Raw genomic sequence first — 21,840 nt, 5'->3', positions numbered from 1 at the left:
CTGTCGCCATGTTGAAATGGTTAACTACAGAAGAAGAAAAGAAAACGTCACATAGTCGAAGCTATTGATAGCAACATAATATATATATATGTCAGATTTTCTCAGGTTTACAGATGAACAAAATAATATTCTTACGATTATGGATTTGCATATACAATTTTCATTTTATGACAACAAGAAATGTTGTATTAATATTTGTTATCTGATAACAGTAACGTATTTTGTTTCGCCCTTCGTCTAGATAGGTGAGGTGACATCTTAGATTGGACCGTTCTTCTAACCAGAGTTGTAAGTTACATTGTTATTTGCAATTTGTGCACAGTTAGAAACAATTCCACAATTGCTAGGAAAGAACAACTTTCTTCTTGATCACTGACATGTTTAGCCCATACTAACAGTAAGGATCAGTCTTTTGTATTCATCCACTTTTTACTATTCACGTTACGTTCCCAGACATAATAAATCCAACTTGATGCGGATGATGTAATTTTGTGTTGTTGTTATTTTACCTGTAAAAAATTCGCCTCAACTCTGAAACGAAGAGAAATTGAAATTGAACTGAAGTTAGTATACATCACAAGTATCAATAGTGCTAATAATCAAAATTTCTTTAATTAATACAACGGGAATGGAACCGAGAACGTTAAGATTATGAAACCGACTCTTAAGCCAGTACTATAAGAATTGACTTTTGAGGAAGAGAAAAGACTCAATGTCCAGTGAAGTCAGCAAGTTGCACACTTTTTACGATTCCAATGTTGTAGTAATGACGAAACACTTTGATTTCAATCACAATAAAGTGTTATGTAAAAAGAATATTCCAGATAATTCAATTTGAATTGAAAAGAAAAAACATACAAACACGCAAGGACAAGAAGAAGCAACAGGTCCTTAGACGGCTTCGAACCCTCAACAGGTACTACTCTTAACTGCTGTTGTCAAATCTGTAAAGCCAAATTAACCTCAGAGCAATATTAATACACAAAATCCTTAAACTCTTAGCTATTCTTAAACTCTAAAAAATATCCATGTATTTGAATAACTCTAGTATATTCACAAATCATAATTTGTCATGTTCTATTCAAAATACATTACATCATAAATTTTCCTAAAACTTGGTGCGTTATTACGCAAAGTTCATTGCTCTCGTCCCTTATTCACTTACTCTCTAATGATCATCAGAATCTTTAGGATACTTCTCTTTGAAACAGAAAGCTGAAATGTAGTATCCAGGCTTGGTTTAGAGTGAAAGTAATAAACAAACACAAAAACCATAATGATATTTCCTTCTCCCAAACCCTTAAAACGGAGTGCCTTGATTCTTCAACAAAAAGACTTGAAATCCAATCAGAAACTTCATAAAATATAAAATTTGTCGCCAAGTCTCGACTTTGCAATAATAATAATAATAATAATAATAAAGGAATAACGGAATTACAATACCAATTACGTGAACAATACCGTGTATTAAAGGAAAATTGCCGCGACAGGATTCGAACCCAGGTCTCTGCGAGAAGAGTTTTCTCCCTTATCACTCTGCCACAAATTCTTCATACAATGTTAAGAAAATAAACTAGTAGTTATACAAGATAAAATAGGACTTTCTATTTCTTCACGTGTTTATACAATTCAAGGAATGCGAAAATTATGTCTGCCGCCTTTTCTTGTTTGGAAAATAGAAGTTGAGTAAGAATTGTAATGTAAATCGGGACCATCGTTGAAAATTATTAGGTAGACTAACTTGAAGAAAGTTACGTGATATTATCCTCTTTAAGGAAGGTCTATATAATTGTTTATAAGTAAAAGAAGGAAATCTCGAGTAATCCGTTCTGACAATTACATATACGAGCATTAGTATCTTTTCTATAATCTTAGATCAAATGATTTTAACTAGCTAATAGTCTGGGTGATGCGCCTCAAACTTTTCAAAAGTTTCTATTTTATTTTCAATACATGCTCAGAGTGAGAAGCAAGAATTTCTCCTCCCTAGGAAGAAAAAGATGTTGGAATGAGGACAACTGGGGAAGGTCTGTCAATGAAGATTTGGCATACAAACTTCCTGCAGTACGTAGTTCTAGATTTGATAGCTTCATCAACTTCCAAACATGTTCTGATTCATGAATGGTTAGTGTTTTTATTTCTCTGAATATACAGTATTTAATGAAATAATACAGTACACACACACAGGAATGTTAAAATTAATATATGGTGTTAATTGGCCAATACGATCCTAATAATGGAAATTCAGGGCTTAGAAAACTGGGTAATTTGGGTTGCATCCATCCAAGGCGTTTTCACAACTACAAGGTAATTTGTGTTGCATCCATCCAAGGCGTTTTCACAACTACAAATGATCTGGACCCCAAGTAATGGAATTAGAGCACTCAGTGGGAGGAGAGATAGTTATGCTGGGGCTATACATGCATGAATGTCTATCATTTTCTATAGTGTTCGTCTTGTGAAGACATTGTCTTTCTGCCGACCCTCTTTTCTCATACTTTGAGGTACAAAAACGTAACTCATTATTAATATTATTATTCGTATTGCTTTCAGATTTTTTTTGTGGTGCAGTTTAATTTCAGAAATTATTTTCCGTAACGTGACCGATTCATCATATACTCTTTTATTAACAAAAAATTTACCCTACTTTATTTCAGCCTGATAGAAATGCTTTTTAAAAAATCCTCATTTATCGTGTCAAAGAGAGTTTTTCTTGTATTTCACATTGAAGTGTAATTCATTTTTACTCTTTGATAATTATATATATATATATATATATATATATATATTGTCTCTCGGAACAATATTAATTGAATTAACTAACACTTTCATCGTCATGATCTAAATCGTAACTAAGGTGATTATAGAAATAAAATGATTCACAATTAAGATATTTTATTTATATTCAACATTCAGATATAGTAGGTATACAGGGATGGAAATGTTAATTGCAAGTTCATGAAATTTCATTTATTTTTAAAGATGAATATAAGCTCAAAAAATGTTTTGCGAAATGCAAAATAGGTTTCGGATATTATTTATATATGAAACAATAAATTCTATTAAACTAGTTGTGATGAACATTATAACTAAAGTGATACTTAAATGTATACAAAAATGACTTCGTCTTAAACTAATGCTTGATAAGTTTTTAATTCGATTTAATAATTTGACTTTACCGTTTCGAGATGAAGTTTACTAGAGAACATTGATTTTCCTACTTAGAGGAGTGTGCTTATCATCTAATTAAGATTCTAACAGCGATTAAAATGACTGGCATATTATTTCCTAAAATTCTTACTTATTGTAGGATGTTATTTTGGCAAGTATATTTTTTGGTTTTTGACTTTTATTAATTTTTCAACCAGTGTTTGAAAGATATACTATTTTTTTCATCAAGTTAAAAATGACACATGTGGTACTACCATATAAATCTAGTACTAGTTTACACATATGCTAAATATATTCGGAAATTTAAATGCAAAAGGGATTTATAACTAACAAAATACATTACTGAACGAAATATATAAACTTTTACTTTATATGGAATTAAATAATATTTTCATCCTCGAATGAAAATTCAGTTTTAGCATTGTCCTTTGTAACATCGAGATTCTCTAACTGCACAGAAAGCAAATAAATTTAAATCAGTAATATGAGTTCTAAGAATGATTATATCATTGTTGGAAAAGATTAGTAAAATTATCTATATTTACAGGATGGATGAGAAATAGCTAGGCGTGAAAAATTGCTGTAGTTTCTTTTCTTTTTGACATAAACAACCTCAGTGAACTTTGTGTAATGTAAATGGAATCGCTATGTACAATCTTTGAATTTAATGTAAGATTGGTGGCATACACCAATGGACGGGGTTGAGATCCATCCCCCTCTTTATAAATTCCCTCGTATCGTTAGTAGCAGAATTTCAAATTAGTGAGCATAATCTTCCTACATTTATTCGCTGTCTTCAGGAGGATTATTACATTTCTACTTTTCACTACATGTGATCTTACAATCATCTTAAGGCATCATTGTAAGAGTATTCTAAAATTGGTAAGAAAGTTTGTATTCTTATTTTATGATTTATATATACGGAAATATTCATTGAAAATGATTTAAAACATGTATTGAAAGGAAACAAAGAAAGAAAATACTACGATTGTACAGCATCTACTCATTTTCCGACCATGCTATGTAATAGAAATATTTCAATTCTCAGATACGATTCAACCCATTGCATTGCCTTCAAGAAATGGAGACACATTTGTAGGAAGACCTGCATTTGCTCTTGGCTGGGGCGAAGATGATGATGGTGAGTGTTTCTTGATATTTACCTATTGATGTATTCACTTGCTGCAAGATTATTACAGAAAAACACTAACGACCAAAGGATGACATCATGTTGTTCATATGTTTCCAATTTAATTTTACGGAAGGGTAATATGCACAATAGATGAGTGATTCTCAATAAGTGAATATTGATATTTTATTTGATAATTAATTAGGTAGTTTAGTAGAAGACAATACATGTATCTTTTAATTACTATGTTGTACTGATTGTTCCGCTCTCTTTGTTTTACATCTCTACAATATGCTTCAAGTTATTCAATTCCATGAATAATGAATGAAAAATACCATTAAGAAATGAACGAATAATTTTATAAAAACAAAGTATCAAAATTATATAATAAGTAGAAAAAATTCGAACTAAGTTAAATTTAAAACAGGATGGACGTATGGAATGATTCTGAAATCTAGCGTAAATGCCGAGGTATCTAACTTGGTATTGTTTCTATTTTCCCATGTCTTAATTTCAATGGTATAATTTGTAATTTTCATAGTAACAAGAGAGTCTGAATGTAGGTATAGCATTCATTGAAATGAAAAATAAAGTTACTTTACAAAATATGTATTGACGATTCTTAATAGTTAGGCAATGTTTCCTAAAATCAAATTTAAATTTAATTGGATTCTTTCGATTTTACGTTGCAACATTTTACGTTTATGCTTCGATTTTACGTTGCAAACTTTTGCAACAATATGGAGCATTGTATGTTATAATCATAAAAGTGAAATAGAATAGAAAACGAAAGAATGGACACTTCTATCTCAGTACCTCGAGTATAAAAAAATATTTTCCAAAAATATACTTGGTCTTTGGTTTTTATTGAAAATGGCCTGTATTAACTCTAATTCAAGTTTAGAATACAGCAAAATTTGTCCTCAGTGATTTCCATTGGTTTAAAAAGGGGGAAGTAGAAAATGAGGAAGAATTCCTATAATAATGCAGTTTCTCAGAGGTTGGGCCAAAATTCTTTCATGGAGTCATCGCGTAGATATAAAACCTAAGTATTTTATTTCGATTCTAAGCTTAAAATGACACTCAATGTAATGCAATCATTTAGGATCTCTGCGTGTTTGAAAAAGTTGATTAATGACTAACGTCAAAAAATTTCGAACGTCTTTTATATCATGGAAACAAAGATGGCTGTAATCTTATGAATTATTATATTTTCAAAAGGCCTATGTTTCTATATATAAAATTTGATTTCTCAACTGCTTACCAGTACCAAGCTATAATAGATTATGCTACGTTTATGTCGACGTCTGTATGCTTAACATCTTCGGACATTTTCCTTTTAAACGCTAATATCATCTTTAAAAAAATATTCTGTACATTTTAGTTTTAATATTCCTTCATAGACATTTTACAATGTGTTATAGTAATTTGTATTACGACTGTCTACAGTTACTTCGTAATAATTTTGTTTCAAAGGATCAAATTTACAGGCATACATATCAGTGTGTACCAGGGTTCAACAGTAGCTTAACATAACAATACTAGTTTAATTTGAGCTACAAAACTCAATATATCTTTAATATGTTGAAGATACGGTAATAAAAATATTTTTTTCCCAAATCTTTTTTTAACTTTTCGTCTCGTTAAAATATTTATTGGTATTGCGTTTGTTTGTTTTTTATATTAATATACATTTCTTAGATAATCACTGCATTGATAATCAGACTTTCAATAATTTTGGGAATAATGTGCAATTATTGTGGTATAATTTTGATTATTACAGGTTGTAGTTTTACATTTCAGTATAAGCAATCAAATATTGCCCGAACTTAAATTTTGTTATAATTTATAATATTACGGTTTTTTAATTAGTATTGCTGTTCCTACTATTATCGTTACCTTGTTTCGTATTATTATTTATGTAATAAAATATCACATAATTGCTAGCGTTTCTTTCTAAAGTGCTTTTATGTAATTCTATTTACATTAGTTCTCGTACTAACCTCTTCCTGTTTTCCTTCTTGTCTACTTATATTCATATGTTCTTTTATACTTCAAACATGATGCTTTTTCTTGTACATGTAGCACTTATGACAACTTTTTTTTTACCATATTAAATGTCTTGAATTTTCCTCTCATTTGTCTTATAATGTGGACTTCGAATTGTAATCAAATGCTTTCGTAGTGCAGATATGAGCGAGTTACTGGCACTGATAATCGGTGAAAGTGGACATTCTTGCTGGTTCATTTTCGGAAGTCAATACAATTGATTAAAAATACTATATTCATAACCGTAATATAGATTCATATTGAAATTCCTTATAAGCTAAATAATCTTTTATATTTATTTTTAAACTTATGCAACCAAGACAAATTATTACACTTAAAACATGACTGACCTAAACGAGCTTTCCACCTCAGTAAAGAAATCTAAAATAATGCAGTGTTAGCGTTGCAAGCAGATGTATCATGTTAGCAATATTTCACTTCTTTGTATTTTTTAGATGATGTTTCGAATGACAAGTATTTGAAATGGGTTCTATTAATAGTGGCACCTAATGAAGAATGCCATGTCTTCGTGCTAACGTCCTATAATATAATATGTGCTGTTGGTGGACCAGGACAAAATGTATGCATGGTAAGTAGTAGAGATTAGTTTATTATTTATGGATATTCCATGTTTCATAAAAGAGTTTGATTTTATAAATTTCCTTTTTATTTTTATTCCGTCTATGTTTCATGCCCATAGAAGACAGCATTCCTTATGCACCATGCATCCATGCGTCTCATGGAAACAAAATCTGTCAAGAACTACTTAATGGACCAACGTCAATATTAGAAACCATTTAGAGGTCCAAAAACTAGAAAAGGAGTTTACTAATAGATGTGATATTTAAACAAGGTGGTGTAGTAATGAACCACTTCTGCTTTTAATGCTGATCACTATAAAAGAAAAAGGCAATAAATAAATTACAGGGAGTTGTTTCTTACAGTCGAATAATCCTTCTAAGAATTCATTCTGCTCAAATATCTGTTTTATAAAATCGAATTATAATGATCCAGTGCCACATCCTTTTTAAGAAATGATTTTGATCATATACAAACCAAACTCGTTCATGCTATGTATATGTGACACTCTGAAAATGATATAATTAATCGCAGGACAGTGCTATACAAAATGTTTGAAATTCAAAGATTTTTGAAAGCGTTCACCTCCGGTACTTGTGGTCCCTGGTTCTATCCCAGCTAGCGCCGTGCGGACTTTGTCGTGGTGCTCGTGTGTTTTCTCGTGGCTCTCCCGTTTCTTCCCACTTTCTTCATTCCACCATTTCACTCATTTCTCATAATCGCCATCTCCTTTAGCCTAACCTGCATAACCGTGGGACGTACAACTGAAAGATTTCATTACATTTTCCAAGTAGTTTCTTCTTTGGCTTATGGGTAAACTGTGGGAATCAATATTGCTTCTTAAAAAGGTATTACGCACAATTGGAAATCGCATTGTTTAACATTAAAAGAGAGTTTACATTCGTTTTCTCTCTCTCTCTCTCTCTCTCTCTCTCTCTTTCTATATATATACAGGGTGATAGGTAACTCCACGACACACTTTGGGAGGTGATTCCTTATATGAAATGAAAGAAAAAAGTTTTAATAAACATGGGACGAAAAACGTCTCCTTTCAGAGTTATTAACCGCCGAAAATTCGAAACTTCACGTTTCGAAACGCTCTGCCTTAGAAACTACAGGACCGATCCCAAGCGGTTTAAGGAATTACAAAGGAACTAGTATGCGAACTATCTAAATATCCATGTTTTATCATCCCCCGTTATGGGCGAAACGAACGCGTTTTTATTACTTAAAGAAGTATCCTTATACGTCAATTTCCTTTTTACAGTTCGTTGCGTAAAACATGGATATTTAGATAGTTCGCATACAAGTTCCTGTGCAATTCCTTAAACCGCTTGTTATAGGTCCTATATCTTTTAATGCAGGTCGTTTCGAAACATGATTTTTCGAATTTTCGACGGTTCATAACTAAGAAATGGGACGTTTTTTGACCTATGTTTATAAGAACTTTTTTCTTTCATTTCATATAAGGAATCACCTCCCAAAGTTTGTCGGTGGAGTTACCTACCACCCTGTGTATGCGAGCAAGTCAAAAGTCCCTTGCCATAGGCCAACTCGGTAACTATTGACGATAATGAATAAATTATAAGAGAGCATTTTGATTGCCAAGTGTGGGTTTCAATCTAAAATGGCGGAATTTCCGTAATCTGACCAACCTTTTAAGCTCGACACTGATATAGCACACAATAATAAATAACAATGCAACGTTGCCAAGTCAGTGGAGGACAAGATGGAACGAAAAAATCTGCAGCGCGAAATACCTTGGGCCAAAGAGAATAGACAGGGGAGAAAATTAAGGAACAAAGGAGCAGACCTATTCCCAGAGCCCACAACAGTGGCATCAGCACCACAAGGGAGGAAGGTAGGAGAGAGGAGGTATGCGAGGAAGACAAACAAATGAAAATAAGTCGTGTTGTTTTCTGACAGTTTTACTGTGAGAGGTAAGCGTGCGGAAGCCATTATCCCAACTGAAGTCGCCTGTGTCTATGGCCGTTTCCTACCGCTGATTTATTGATTTAGATATGTGTGGAGGAAAAGGACTAAGGGAATGGTTCGGGCCGAGGTCACAGTGGCCCTATTGGCTAGGATGAGGAGTGGGGAAGGCAGCAGCCCTGGGCAGTGTACAGATGGTAACATCCCGGCATTCGCCTGGTGGAACTGCTGGAAACCATGGAAGGAAGCGGTCGGGGTCACGAGATCATGTCTTTCCTTGTGTATATGTAATTGTCTATCACTGGTGTTTGCTTGTGTACATTTCTTTTTATATGGTTATTTTTATTATTATTATTATTATTATTATTATTAGTAGTAGTAGTAGTAGTAGTAGTAGTAGTAGTAGTAGTAGTAGTAGTAGTAGTAGTAGTAGTAGTAATAGCAGTAGTAGTAGTTGTAGTTGTTGTTGTTGCAGTAAATTAAATTGTGATTCGGGTCTAGCCGCTGGTTTATGCTCTGCCGTGCCGTGGCGTGCGTGGAAGCAAGTGACGTGCGTTCATGAGGTATGTACATTTCTTCTCACTAACATGTACAGTAAACCTGTCAGAAAACGACGGGACTTATTTTCGTTTGTTTGTCTTCTTCGTATACCTCTTCTTTCCTACTACTCTCCCCTTGTGGTTCTTTATTATTGAATGCTATACCAGTGTCGTGCTTAAACGGTGGCTACCTTGATACTGGCACAAACACATGGATTCAAATGGGTAAGCGCATGACGAAGTTGTACTCTACATCGCGACCTAGAGGTCGACCGCGAGGGTGAATTAGTGGTCGCGATGATAAACAACCGACTTTTGTTTTTAAATCGATATTCACCGGAAGCATCGCTGTGGCCAAGGGCGCCGCTTTATCTGTAATTTTGGGGGGTCCATTCAGATGCAGAAGGTATATATATGAGGATTTTCAGACAAATTGAATTTAAATTTTCCAAATATTGTATTTTCATAAATACAATAGCGGGGTCCACATGAGATTTGAGGGGCCCTGGACCCCCAGGATCGGCGCCCTTGTCTGTGGCTCCTGTTCTCATTGGTTCTCCCTGAGGCGCTGCATGAAATAAGGTCTTCATTTGTTTAGAATTTCGTCTGCAGAGGATTGTGTCTATGCTCGAGAGGTTTTGCCGCTCTATTAAATTTGATTATGAAAGATATATTAATAGAACTAGTGAGGAATGTTCCAGCAACATGGGAGAAGAAACACAAAGAATACCATAATACGCACGTTTTAAATAGAGAATAGAAAAAACGGCAACTGAAATTGGAATGTCAGATAAGTTATTCATATTTATTTTTGAGAATTATACTGTAGCTCATTGTATAAGACAATGGCGGTTACAGGCAAGGGACTTTCGTGCTAAAGTCCATAAATTGTAGAATTTCTAAAGTAAAAAAGAAGCTAGTGTTAATCATATCTATGCTTAAAAGCTCCACGTCCCTCCTTCCAATTACAAGATTAATAAAAAAGGGGTTCTTCTAAATTTGTTATTGATAAATGAGGTAAAGAAATACCTTCAAAGTCAGACGCGTATCCATACGGAGGAAACGTCGAATAATAGAATCATTTTCATTTCTCATTTCTCGTCTCGCGCCCATCCGTATTTATAAAGTGTTGGGTACTTTCAATTTCAAAATGTTGTTTTCCAGGGATGTATTTTTCAATAATTTCACACGCGTCACACTAATGTTTCTCCTCAAACTGAGAACTTGAAGCGAAGGTGCGACCTCCTGGCTATGTGCGCCCTTTATCTATCGCGACCTAGACATCGAGGTAGCGACCGCGACTTAAACCTCGACATCTATCGCGAGGTCTCTTCGATATGTTTTCACCCTTAGGTTACATATCGATGTTCGAAGTTGGTAGGGTGAATATGCCACAGAACTTCCTTGGTCGGCTTTATATATATATATATATATATATATATATATATATATATATATATATATATATATATATATATATATATATATATATATATATATATGTGTGTGTGTGTGTGTGTGTGTAGTCTTGTAATAAGGCACCCAGAACCAAGGGTAGAACTCGTCCCCCTACTTCCAGAAAATATATATTACGTTGCACAAAAATTACAATGTGCAAACATAGGTACGCTAGACTGCGTGATGTCATGCGTCTCTCTACCTTTTTAGATCCACTTTCATCCCTGCTCAGAACCAAATTCACGAACTAAAGAAAATACAGCGAATTGCATTTAGTTATATTTCTGGAATATGTTGAATGTTAGACTGATGTAAATTAAAAGTAAAGAATTCGAAATTAAACATCAAATCGTACTTTGTGTACTTTCACACTAAAGCAGTAAATGATAATTTATTTTAAGTAATAATTTTTCCTCGTTTACTTTTCTAAATGAGAGTGTCAATGTAAGATGTATTCAGTGTCTAGAGAAAAGGGTGAAAAGAATGGATATTTTAAATGAAATAGACACTGTGTGAAAGGGATAAGCACTGATTTTTGTTATAGATAACATTATTGATATTTCATCCAACAATAAAAGTTGTGATGGAGGCAAATAGAGGATTTTGTCTCTTTAAGTGATATAAAATAGAATGAACCGAACGTTTTAAAATTTTATTCTAGAGCAAAAGTAGGTTTATTAAGTAACATATTAAGTTACGAAAACAAACTCTATGATAACGTTGCAATATTGAGTCATATCAGTATTACGTCTCATTTGAAGGTAACTGTTTCATTGTTAGTAATAAGATCGCCAGATTGAGTTGAAAGCGAGGCCCGAAATCAGTATATGACAGAATTCCGGAAAGCAGAGCATTTGTGTAATTGGGGACAATACATATTTGAAATTCAGTGTTATTGGGGTGTTAATACCACCATTCCCTCTAGCACGTATAACTACTATTACTAGATATTTACATTATTCTTCCTAAGAAAACGTACGCTGTACAAAACTAAACGAAACTAACCAACCAATTTACTGTTTACCTCATTGACAATCCACTGGCCGGCCGAGAGCGGGCCGCCAGCGACCAAACAGTTGCCCTAGGGACAGTATCGGAAGCGGACCCCCAAATACTTTACAATTTTTCCGCCGGCGCACTTGAAAATTCGAAACCCAACCAACACCTATACCTAAAATGGCAATATGTAATGAATAAGAGATAGTGAGTCCACGCGATGTCATTAAAAGCAATGTGATAAGTAAGCTAATGAGGCGTGTACGAATCATTAAATGGTGACCATATTTAAATTTTCTGCTTGTGTCCAAATGAAGCTATTATTTCCATGTGTGCGAAAACATCTCTTCGCCAGTTCGGTTGAGATTTTGAATATTTTGAGAATGAATTAAGCACTAGATACTTAAGTAGTTCTTTACAAATTGGTAGTCGTATTATTTTATAATTAGGACGGTTTGAAAAACGTCTTTAACTATATAAAGCTCAAAAATGTGTTTTTAATTATTATACATAAAGTGTGTAAACATTTACTAACTGATGTATTGAGATTACGTCTTCATTTTTATTTTGTTTTGATTTACATACTATAAAGAGTTAATAGTGGAAATCTAGCTGCCAAGATTTGCCTATTAATTTTATATTATTTTGTGCAGCAAATATGACGATGAAAAGTCGGGAGCTATTTTAAGTGGGGCGTAATGCGGACGTAGTTTCTGATCGAAATACCACAAAATGTCTCGCGAACAAACTTTAAGGAATCTGCTGCATACATTGTTGTATTCTTCAGATACCGTAATTTTTTCAATCTCACAAACTATTATTATCTATCGCAGTCACACCGAGTCTCTTTCACCAGATGTAAGAAAATGATTGTTAGATCCCTTGCTACCTGAGCCTGATGCAGTAACTCAGGATTCAAGCTCCGACAGTGAATAGGTACGAGTGATAATAAGTACTATCTATACGTATGTAATGCAAAGATACGTATGACATGGCTGCAAGAAATTGAATAGAAATCTTGTGAATATAAAGGTGTAGTTCTTGTTGAGAGTCACACTACATGTTTCTTCGCTTAATAGAAAAAGTACATGCGGATAGCAAACAATTATGTTACATCCTTCTGTAAGTTTCCGCATGCCTTCACACCAGGCCAGGCACGTAGCCAAGGGGGGAATCCGGGGGGTCCGGACCCCTCCCCCTTAGAGACCAGAAATAAAAAAAGTAAGGAAGGAAGAAAATAAATGAAATGACAAAAAAAAAAAAGGATCGCGTTAAGAGTAAAATAAAGATCAGGAGGCTTTTGGTTATACTTTCTTATGAGGAGATTTTTATTACCTGCAATACATGGTGGTGAGGTAAGCGAGATATCCTGGAAGAGTCAAGAAATTTGAAATTTCTAGAAAAGATACGGAATTCTCAGAATTTCAAGAAAAGTTACGGAATTCTCAGAATTTCTGATACTAGTCAGGGAGATTTCAAGCTTCCGAAAATATAGTACCGTTGTGTAACAGCGTGGACATTTTTTATCATAATTTTTCGTTATTGCATTCTTGCAGTATCAAACGTGTTATTTCAGAAACAATATTCTACTGCTCCTTTAACCTGTCATTTGGAACAGACAGTAGTTGACGGTATAATAAAAAAAATGTGGAAACAAAGTTCTGTTAACATTTGATTCAACAGAAAAAGGAACGCAGATATTGTAAAATATAATATTTTACAAGAGTACAAGAGTAAAATATTATTGAGTAGATACTTTTTATAATAGTGAATATGTACTTTTTATAATAGTTGAGGTCATAATGAAAGCAAAATTTTTATATTTGAATGAACAGAATAAGGACGTAAATATTGTAAAATCTTTCTCAATACGTTTTCTTATTATTTTACTCGAGATTTCTTCATAGTTTGTTATTAAAATACATACAATCATATCTTCATTTTATCGTCCTAACAAACCAATATATGTTGATAGTAAAGTAGTTTAGATTGATCGAGCTCCTGGGCATTCAGAATATCATGTCACCCCCTCCCCCCGCGTTACGAAATCTTGGCTAAACCAACCAATATATGCTCCATTAAAATAGTTTAGAACGATCGAGCTCCTGGTGTGATAACCACAGTATTTCATGTCACGGACCCCCCCCCCCTTCACGAAATCCTGGCTACGTGCCTGACCAGGCTGTAGCCATATGTTTACTACACGTCTTGGCAGTAAAAAATACAACGTAGACGACAGTACCGAAGAGGTGTCGCCCACAATCGCCAACAGTCGGAAAGACGAAGATAAACGAAGGTAGCCGACATTTTAGGATAAAAGAGAGCGGCACATATCAAGAATCACCAATCTCTTCAGGATGATCAAACCACCAAAGCCCTAAGGCGCCTGGCCATTTGGGAACACCTTACTCTTTCACGACGCTTGGTTAATTGAGAGATATCTTTCCTAAAAAGCACTACGACGCTTCGTCATTGGGTTCCTTCCTCTTTTTTACCTAAAAATAGTAGAGGCAACTACTTATTGTAATGTATTTCTGTACAGAAGTGAATCTTTTATAATAATAGGTAATGGGAAAGTCCAATCTCCCGTGTACGATAATTGCTCTACCCTACATCAATAGTGATAATTTTACATGATAGATGCGTTGGCGTCTATTCAATAGACATTTCTTAAGGACTTTCCTACGGGACGCTATTTTTATTAACAGTAACGGACTTAGAAACGTTTTAATGTGCAGTGTATTAGTGTTCGTGATCATAAAAACAGGATTATATAAAGATAATATCCGTGAGCACCCCCATTACTCTTAGCGGTAAATTGATTCGTTTTAGGCTGGTAGGAATTTACGCCGACAACTAGATCTGGAAAGAATACGTATAGAGAGAACGATAGTAATATGGCCGAATCAGGCTCCCGAATACCTGTTAATATTCTCCATTTAACTAGATACTCAGGTCACAGTACAGGCGACCCGGATCGATATTTTATGTTATTCAAGCGTTTAGTTTTGCTCCAGGTATAAACCCCCGAAAAGAAGAAAGAAATAATACCGATGTATTTGCAGGATGTAGCTCTCGATTTTGTATTACAATTACAAAACGAAAATCAATTTAACAACATGAATTACGACCATCTTAGAACTAAATTAATTTCATTGCCTCGTCCAAATTTACCAATATATAAAGCAGAATTAGAAATATTTTAAATACAGCAGAACGAAAATGAGGAGGTCGACTTATATTTCTTAAGAAAATTAAGAGCCATTAGACAGCTAATGCTAGCGGCCTCTTAGGAACAGAAGATTCATTTTCTTTCATTAGGATTACAAAGAATTTTTTTTACAGAAGATAGCTTTGGAATCATTCCAAACAGTACAGCAGTTACAGCATCGATTCCATGAATTAGAAAAAGCTCAGGATCTCATACAGAAGAGTAACTATGCGGAATTGTCACAGGCAATTCATTCTTTAATAGGCCAACATAACCGTCTCTCAACATTTTCTTTGAATGACTTTAATAATCAAACGAATCCTAGTTCGTTAATGTCAACCTATGCACAACAGCCAATTTCTACTGTGTATCACACCCAACCTTCTCCTTGTTATTCGCAATCGTTACCTTCTGTACCTCTATTGCAGAATTTTACACTTGCCTGAACACAGTGGATATGCATAGATCGTAAGAGTTACGTATTCCCCGATACCTATATGCAAGGTTCATTATACTAGAAAAACCAAACATTATGTTTTCTGTTTTTCTGAAGTAAGTGGCTGTACATGTATGACATTCTTCGTTAAGTTCATAAAAAATCCATACTACTAGGCCTACAAGAGAACTATGTATAAAAAAATTACTATATTACATCCTTATCTAAAACGACGTGGATATGCATGTATTAATATTTGTGATTTCTCCGTATGTAGTGTTTGTGTTAAACATTTTAGGGGCTAATAACAAATTCCATTACTATAGAAACTAATTATATGTTTCGTCTCTATATCAGTTAAATCATTAAAGTATTGTTGGTGCCTCGATATAATACAGGCGCAACAATAGCAATAATTTAACTTAGTTCATTTTTCTACAATTAAAATGTTGCGACAACAACAAATAAGTACATATAATCGTATTACAGGTACAGTCACCATGATCTTGTATCAGTGCCACCATGATCTTGTATCACAGCCGCAGCTAGATATTACAGCGCCCGGGGCGAAGTACAATTCGGCTCCCCCTACATTCACCTTACCAAGCTTTTCTTTTTCTCTTTTTCCTTTTTTTACATTTAAAAGAAGTAACTCTTGTTGTTATGCTTTATGAATTTTTATCAAGTTTCTTAGAGAGACCATTGCAAAAGCAAAAGCGATCATTATGAATTCTTTTACAAATAAGAAGTATTTTCAACAGGCTTATTTTGGACTTTCGGATCAACTTCACAAATCTGCCTTTGGTTCTATACAGATCCACTTGGAGAACAGTTATGGAAATTTACAACTACTTACAATATTTCTTACTATCCATAAGAAAGGAAATTTTAATACATCAGAAACTATGTATGTCTGAAGTAGGTGACAGCATTAAATTACAGTAATAATCGTACATTTTCTGTATTACAATATTTTCTGATAATATTGATTTCACAGGTCGTCAATATATTTTCTGGGCGACGGATCGTTACTCATTTCCAATACATTTTCCCTGCTCTTTTTGCTCGTTCGGCACTCTCTTGCCATCAGCGCCATGGACAACTGCCCTACTCCCTCCACTAGCTACGGTTCTCATGTTTATCATATTCCGAAGTGGGACCTTTTGATAGAAATTAAATTTTCAAAACGAGAACGCCCAGGTAGGAGGTTTACTTTCATTCCTTCCACAGGCAATTGAATGGCTCCGCCGAACAACGTTGCAAGCGACAACATTCTAAATTTACAAAACTCGAAAAAAGAAACACTATGTTGATTATTTATTGGCTTTAAGTTTCCTTTTCTGGTTTACACTATGCCTTTATATCAAGTGCTATTGTATACAATTGTATACAATGCTATTGTGCTATTGTATACTGCAATTTCTACCATTACAGTACCATTTAACGGAGCTATTGATGTTTTAAATGCATTTATTCCAGAAACAACGTTGCAAGCAAAGGACCTTCTAACGCAGTTCTTGGGACAGCTATACTAAACACTGGGGCTAGTACAGTAATGCATGTCAGTTTGAAAATACAATTTTTATGAATACATGAATGTTAGTAAAAAAAAAAAAAAAAAAACAATGCACTATTGGACATCGTTAACATCAACGTTTTAGAAAAAAAATGTTCGAGGAATTATTTAACATTGTTCTTTTTAATTTTTTTCACAAAATTCCACAAACTGTTTAGGGATGTACATGCTCATTTCTAACAAGTCCTTTTTTGCCGCTTTGATTGTAAGATTTTCATCATACAAAAGTGGGAAAGTGGGAACGTTCACCGAAGGGTTTCGTTTGTTCCTCGGACCCATCACTTTGTCTTTTTTCTTTCCTTTTTCTTTCTTAGCACTTTATGCGTTGACCAGCTTTAGAGTAATTTATGGAATGTTCTTCCACGAAGTTTGTTGTGTTTTTGGTTAGAATATGGACGAGAAGCATCTAAAGTTAGTAGTATTGTTACTAAAATAACAAACGTTTTCGCAGTAATGATGCATACAAACTTGATGTATTTCGGTTGCAACGTTGTTCCATTTACTTCTTCCGATTGTAGTTTGCCAGGCAGAGGCCGCTTTCTTTTAGATATAGACGGACTTCCAGCATTCCTTACACGTTTATGACATTGCTCTTTCCACTCACAATAATTGTCCTCTTTTTACCATCATTTAAACGATTTTGGTTAATAGGCGAAAGAATAATAGAATCCGCGGTTTACATCATCTCGCTTCTAACGTTGCTCCAGAGAGTAACGGTTTGCCACTCAATCCATTGGCTGTTAAGTGCTGCCAAACTCAATATTATGGAAAAAGAAATACCCTACATGGTGGGAAATGTCGTTTTACATGTTCTTCTATTAAAATCTCAATGTAACAAAAATTGTCGCTTGCATCGTTGTTCGGCGGAGCTATTTAATTATCTAATTACCTAAGCAGTAGAAAATCAATTTTATAGTCCATTCTTTTGGATGTATCAGTACACATTGTTATGAAAGTAACAAGCACATTAGACTTTATGCCACGATACGTATATTGACTTTCCCCTGGCGTACAGTATTACATCAATGTTTATGTATACTGTAAATTAAAATTACATATGTAGCAGTTAATGTAAAGCTATATAATACCGAAAATAATATTATAGAATACTGCAATATTAGTAGTACACAAAAAATTAGTAAACGGGATGTGCCAACTTAAACTCGGGTAAATATAAACCAGTGAAACACTAGGACAACAAACAACCCTTAAATCGGAGCTGCCCCAATCAGAAGCATACATGTGTCATCCCTGGTTAAATGGCGTTCTTTAATAACAGCTAACTTAAACACATTGTCATAATCTTCATTACACCAACTTTGACCGTTAGATACTATATTAAAAAATAAACTAATCGCTGAGCAAATCAAGCCAACTTATATTATAAACCTGTATGTGTACTTTGTAATAGTTTCGTCAACTAACAACTTGACTTCATGACACATCAAACAAATTATATAATTTAGCTACGTCGTTAGTTGGCGAAACTGTCACAAGACAGAAGTACATTAGATAATAATAAACTGGTTTGCTTTGCTCAGTGGTTAGTTTATTTTTGAAAAATGAAATGAAATGAAATCTTTAAGTTTCTCGTCCCACGCCGAATATGCCGCTTAGGTTAAAGGAAACGGTGATTATGAGAAATGAATGAAATTGTGGAATGAAGAAAGTGGGAGGAAACGGGAGAACCGCGAGAAAACGCACGCACACGGTGTTTGTCGACCATAAAGTTCACATGGCGGGAGCTGGGATCGAACCCGGGACCTCACGCACCATAGGTGAATGCTCTACCACTGAGCCACCGCGGCCCCCAGTTTATTTATAATTAAACGTTATTTTACATTAAATTAATCCTCAGATCCGGGGAATGAATTTCGAACCTAAGCATGCCTGGCGTCTGCCAAAGAGCATGCAACTCTAATTAAATAAATATTCTCAAGTCTCTTATGTATAGGGACTAGAACTTAAAATGACACACCCTTGTATCTTCTAAACTTATGGATACAAAATTCGGCAAAATGTGTATGATACAAATATTATAAATATGGTTGTCAACGTACATTTTCAAAATAGTGTGTTTTTCCAAAAGACTAACGCCAGATTGGTAAATGTTTTAAAACTAAATTTTTAAACAGCAGCATTGAATATCACATTTATTATGTAATATTGGAAAGTAAGTTTTACAAGTGATCAGAGTATGAAGACTTCTATAAGAGTAATTACGTCATAGAAATAAGAAGAAGGGGGCAACACATATCCCAAGTAGAGAATACTGTGATCATGATATGATGTATTCGAACAACGTTAGAGAGATGAAATAAGCATTTGACTTTTTCCAAAGCTTTAAAAAAATCTTGTTAGATTAGTATAACCTACAATCATGCAGCTTGTTTACTAAGCTATGGGACTGCATTATTATTTAAACGACATCGGAAGTGTGACTGTTCATCGCACCTCACCGAAAGCTATGGATACGACACTAATATCGGTAATTTTCTATCATTTCATGTATCTCCCCTCCCCCTTCTTTCAATTTGTAGTGATGTTTTGGATTTAACCGGTACTGACAGTGCCACTGTTCATCTTAGAAACACCGAAAACTATGAATTCGACACTAATATCGTTTTTTTTAAATAAGTATTCCCCTTTCTTCCTCGAAATTACATCTTCAAATGGAAATAAAAAAAAAAAAAATTCCCAGGACCGAACTTCACTCATGTTGAAAATTTTATCGAGATCAGTCTAGTAGTTCAAGAGTTGTTAAGTTACAAATATAGGCACTTTCATTTGTATATATAGAGAGAATTTGTCGCACTAGAAAACATGTATTTCTTTACATACAAAATTTTGTACATAATTTTTTTATAGAAGTCTATAGTATAATATCAAATAATAGTAATTACATGTTTTAGTGCATGAGTATTACTGAAATGTGCCTAGTCTTCTCTCGTTTAAGAAGCAGTTTGATTAAAATCAACAAAATTTCACCAGATTAAATAGGATATTTGGAATTCAGTTTCATTGAAGAACCCTAATTGCTGCAACTCAAACGCTTAATGATGATAAATGTGAGTGCAACTGTAAACGTTCTTTAACGCACACCTACAAGTAAACGACTAAAAAGCACATAAAGGAAATGAGTGTAGACTATTCATTTTCAGGAATAATTTTAACAATTTGATTTTCGAATGTTTGTTCTTTAAATATTCCCAACATTGAAATTTCCCAACTTACATTTTTCACGTATTCGAGAAAAAAAAAGGTTCCATTACTAGTAGAATTAAAATAATATAAAGATGGTTGTTATTTTCCCATTTTTTCCGGAAAGAAAGCGGAAAAAACGTTTTTTTTTTTTTTTTTTTTGCCAACAGGTTCGGATGTTTCGGAAATTTTACAACACTAGTCACCAGTCAAGATACATGTTTTTTTTTAAAGTAAGATGAATTATTGTCAGTATACTGACTTTAGTTGGTGTTATTCCGGTGTTTCTACATGGGAGTTCATCTCATTTTACTTAAGTATATTTTCAACTGACTTAATTTAGCGAATCAGCAAAGAAAATATGAGCAGAAACTAAATTCCGAATGACAAACTTTTATTAGCTAGTATATTAGTTGTGAACCTATTATTGCTAGTAATATTTAATATTCCTATATTAATGTTATAATTTGTTGATTCTTGTTAACAGGGAGACAGTGGCAGTCCCCTTGTTGTAATTGATGGAGGGAAGTTTGTTCATCTGGGTGTTTTAGCCGGGTCCGATGGTGAATGCCCTTCATCCCTGCCTATGGTTTATACACGAACGTCTTCATACCTCGACTGGATTGCAAACATTACAGGCTTACCAGTTTAAAACATTTTATAATATTATTTATCTACTATTGAAGTTTTTGTTAAATTAATTCAATAATTATTTTTTGTACTGTCTACTATGCAGAAAATACATTTGGATATACGAGAAAAGTATGAAATACTTCATTCACGTTCTAATCGTTTGCTCAGTCGTACATGATGGCTTTCTACTCAACTGTTTGTCAACTTTTCAAACTCCCGACCACCTATTTCCAACAATATTACTATCTTTCCATTTTTGGAGCATGTTTACATTTAATGGAGTAACCTCATACTATAATTTTCATATACCATGTAAATTATGTGGCAGTGTGTTCAAATATTGTGAAATGATTATAATGGAGAGAATTAAAGGAAACAAAATATGGTTGAGCTTGAGACGTCATTGATTGATTGAAAGTTATGATGGGCCGACAGCATGTGAATTATTTGTCACAATCGGATTGAACGTCAGACACGGTGCGTAAAAGTTGTATCAATTACATAATCGATTAAAACAACGTACTCACTGATTCAAACTAGATCACTGAAAATTTGTCAATACTTACGGAGAGAGTATTAGGTTGCGATTGGAACTAAGGATAATGATGGTTACAAGACTATTATAAATAATATTTATCGTTGTGAAAAGGATTACTCCTATATTTGTAAAATATTTGGTGTGTTTTGGACAGAGGAATCAATTGCAGTTCTTAAGAAACAAAAAAAGAGGAAAAAGAAAGCAATATGCAAATAAAGAATACATGTCCTTATCATATTCGATTCTGTTTTGTAAGGATTATCAAAATCTATCTCATTTCTGAAACTTAAATTAACATTCACAAAAAACTTTATTTGAATCAATTTATTGACTAAGCTACCTTCTAAATTGAAGGTCAAAAGAATTCTTCTGAATTACTGATTAATATGCCT

General features: G+C 33.8%; 1 protein-coding gene across 1 annotated transcript in view; it reads left to right on the top strand.

Moving 5' to 3' along the window:
- LOC145678638 (chymotrypsin BI-like) overlaps positions 1 to 21,039 on the top strand; it is a 66,019-nt gene extending 44,980 nt beyond the window's left edge. Inside the window, exons 3-5 of the mRNA XM_081749005.1 lie at positions 4,220 to 4,312; positions 6,805 to 6,938; positions 20,765 to 21,039. Coding sequence (XP_081605131.1) covers positions 4,220 to 4,312; positions 6,805 to 6,938; positions 20,765 to 20,929 — 392 coding nt within the window. The 3' untranslated portion in view covers positions 20,930 to 21,039. The remainder of the gene's footprint in view (positions 1 to 4,219; positions 4,313 to 6,804; positions 6,939 to 20,764) is intronic.
- Positions 21,040 to 21,840: the final 801 nt, after the last annotated feature.

Source organism: Thermobia domestica, chromosome 2, assembly GCF_964235325.1.
Source record: "Thermobia domestica chromosome 2, izTheDome1.hap1.1, whole genome shotgun sequence".
In the NCBI taxonomy this organism is placed as follows: domain Eukaryota; kingdom Metazoa; phylum Arthropoda; class Insecta; order Zygentoma; family Lepismatidae; genus Thermobia; species Thermobia domestica.
This window is presented reverse-complemented; position numbering and strand designations above follow the sequence as displayed.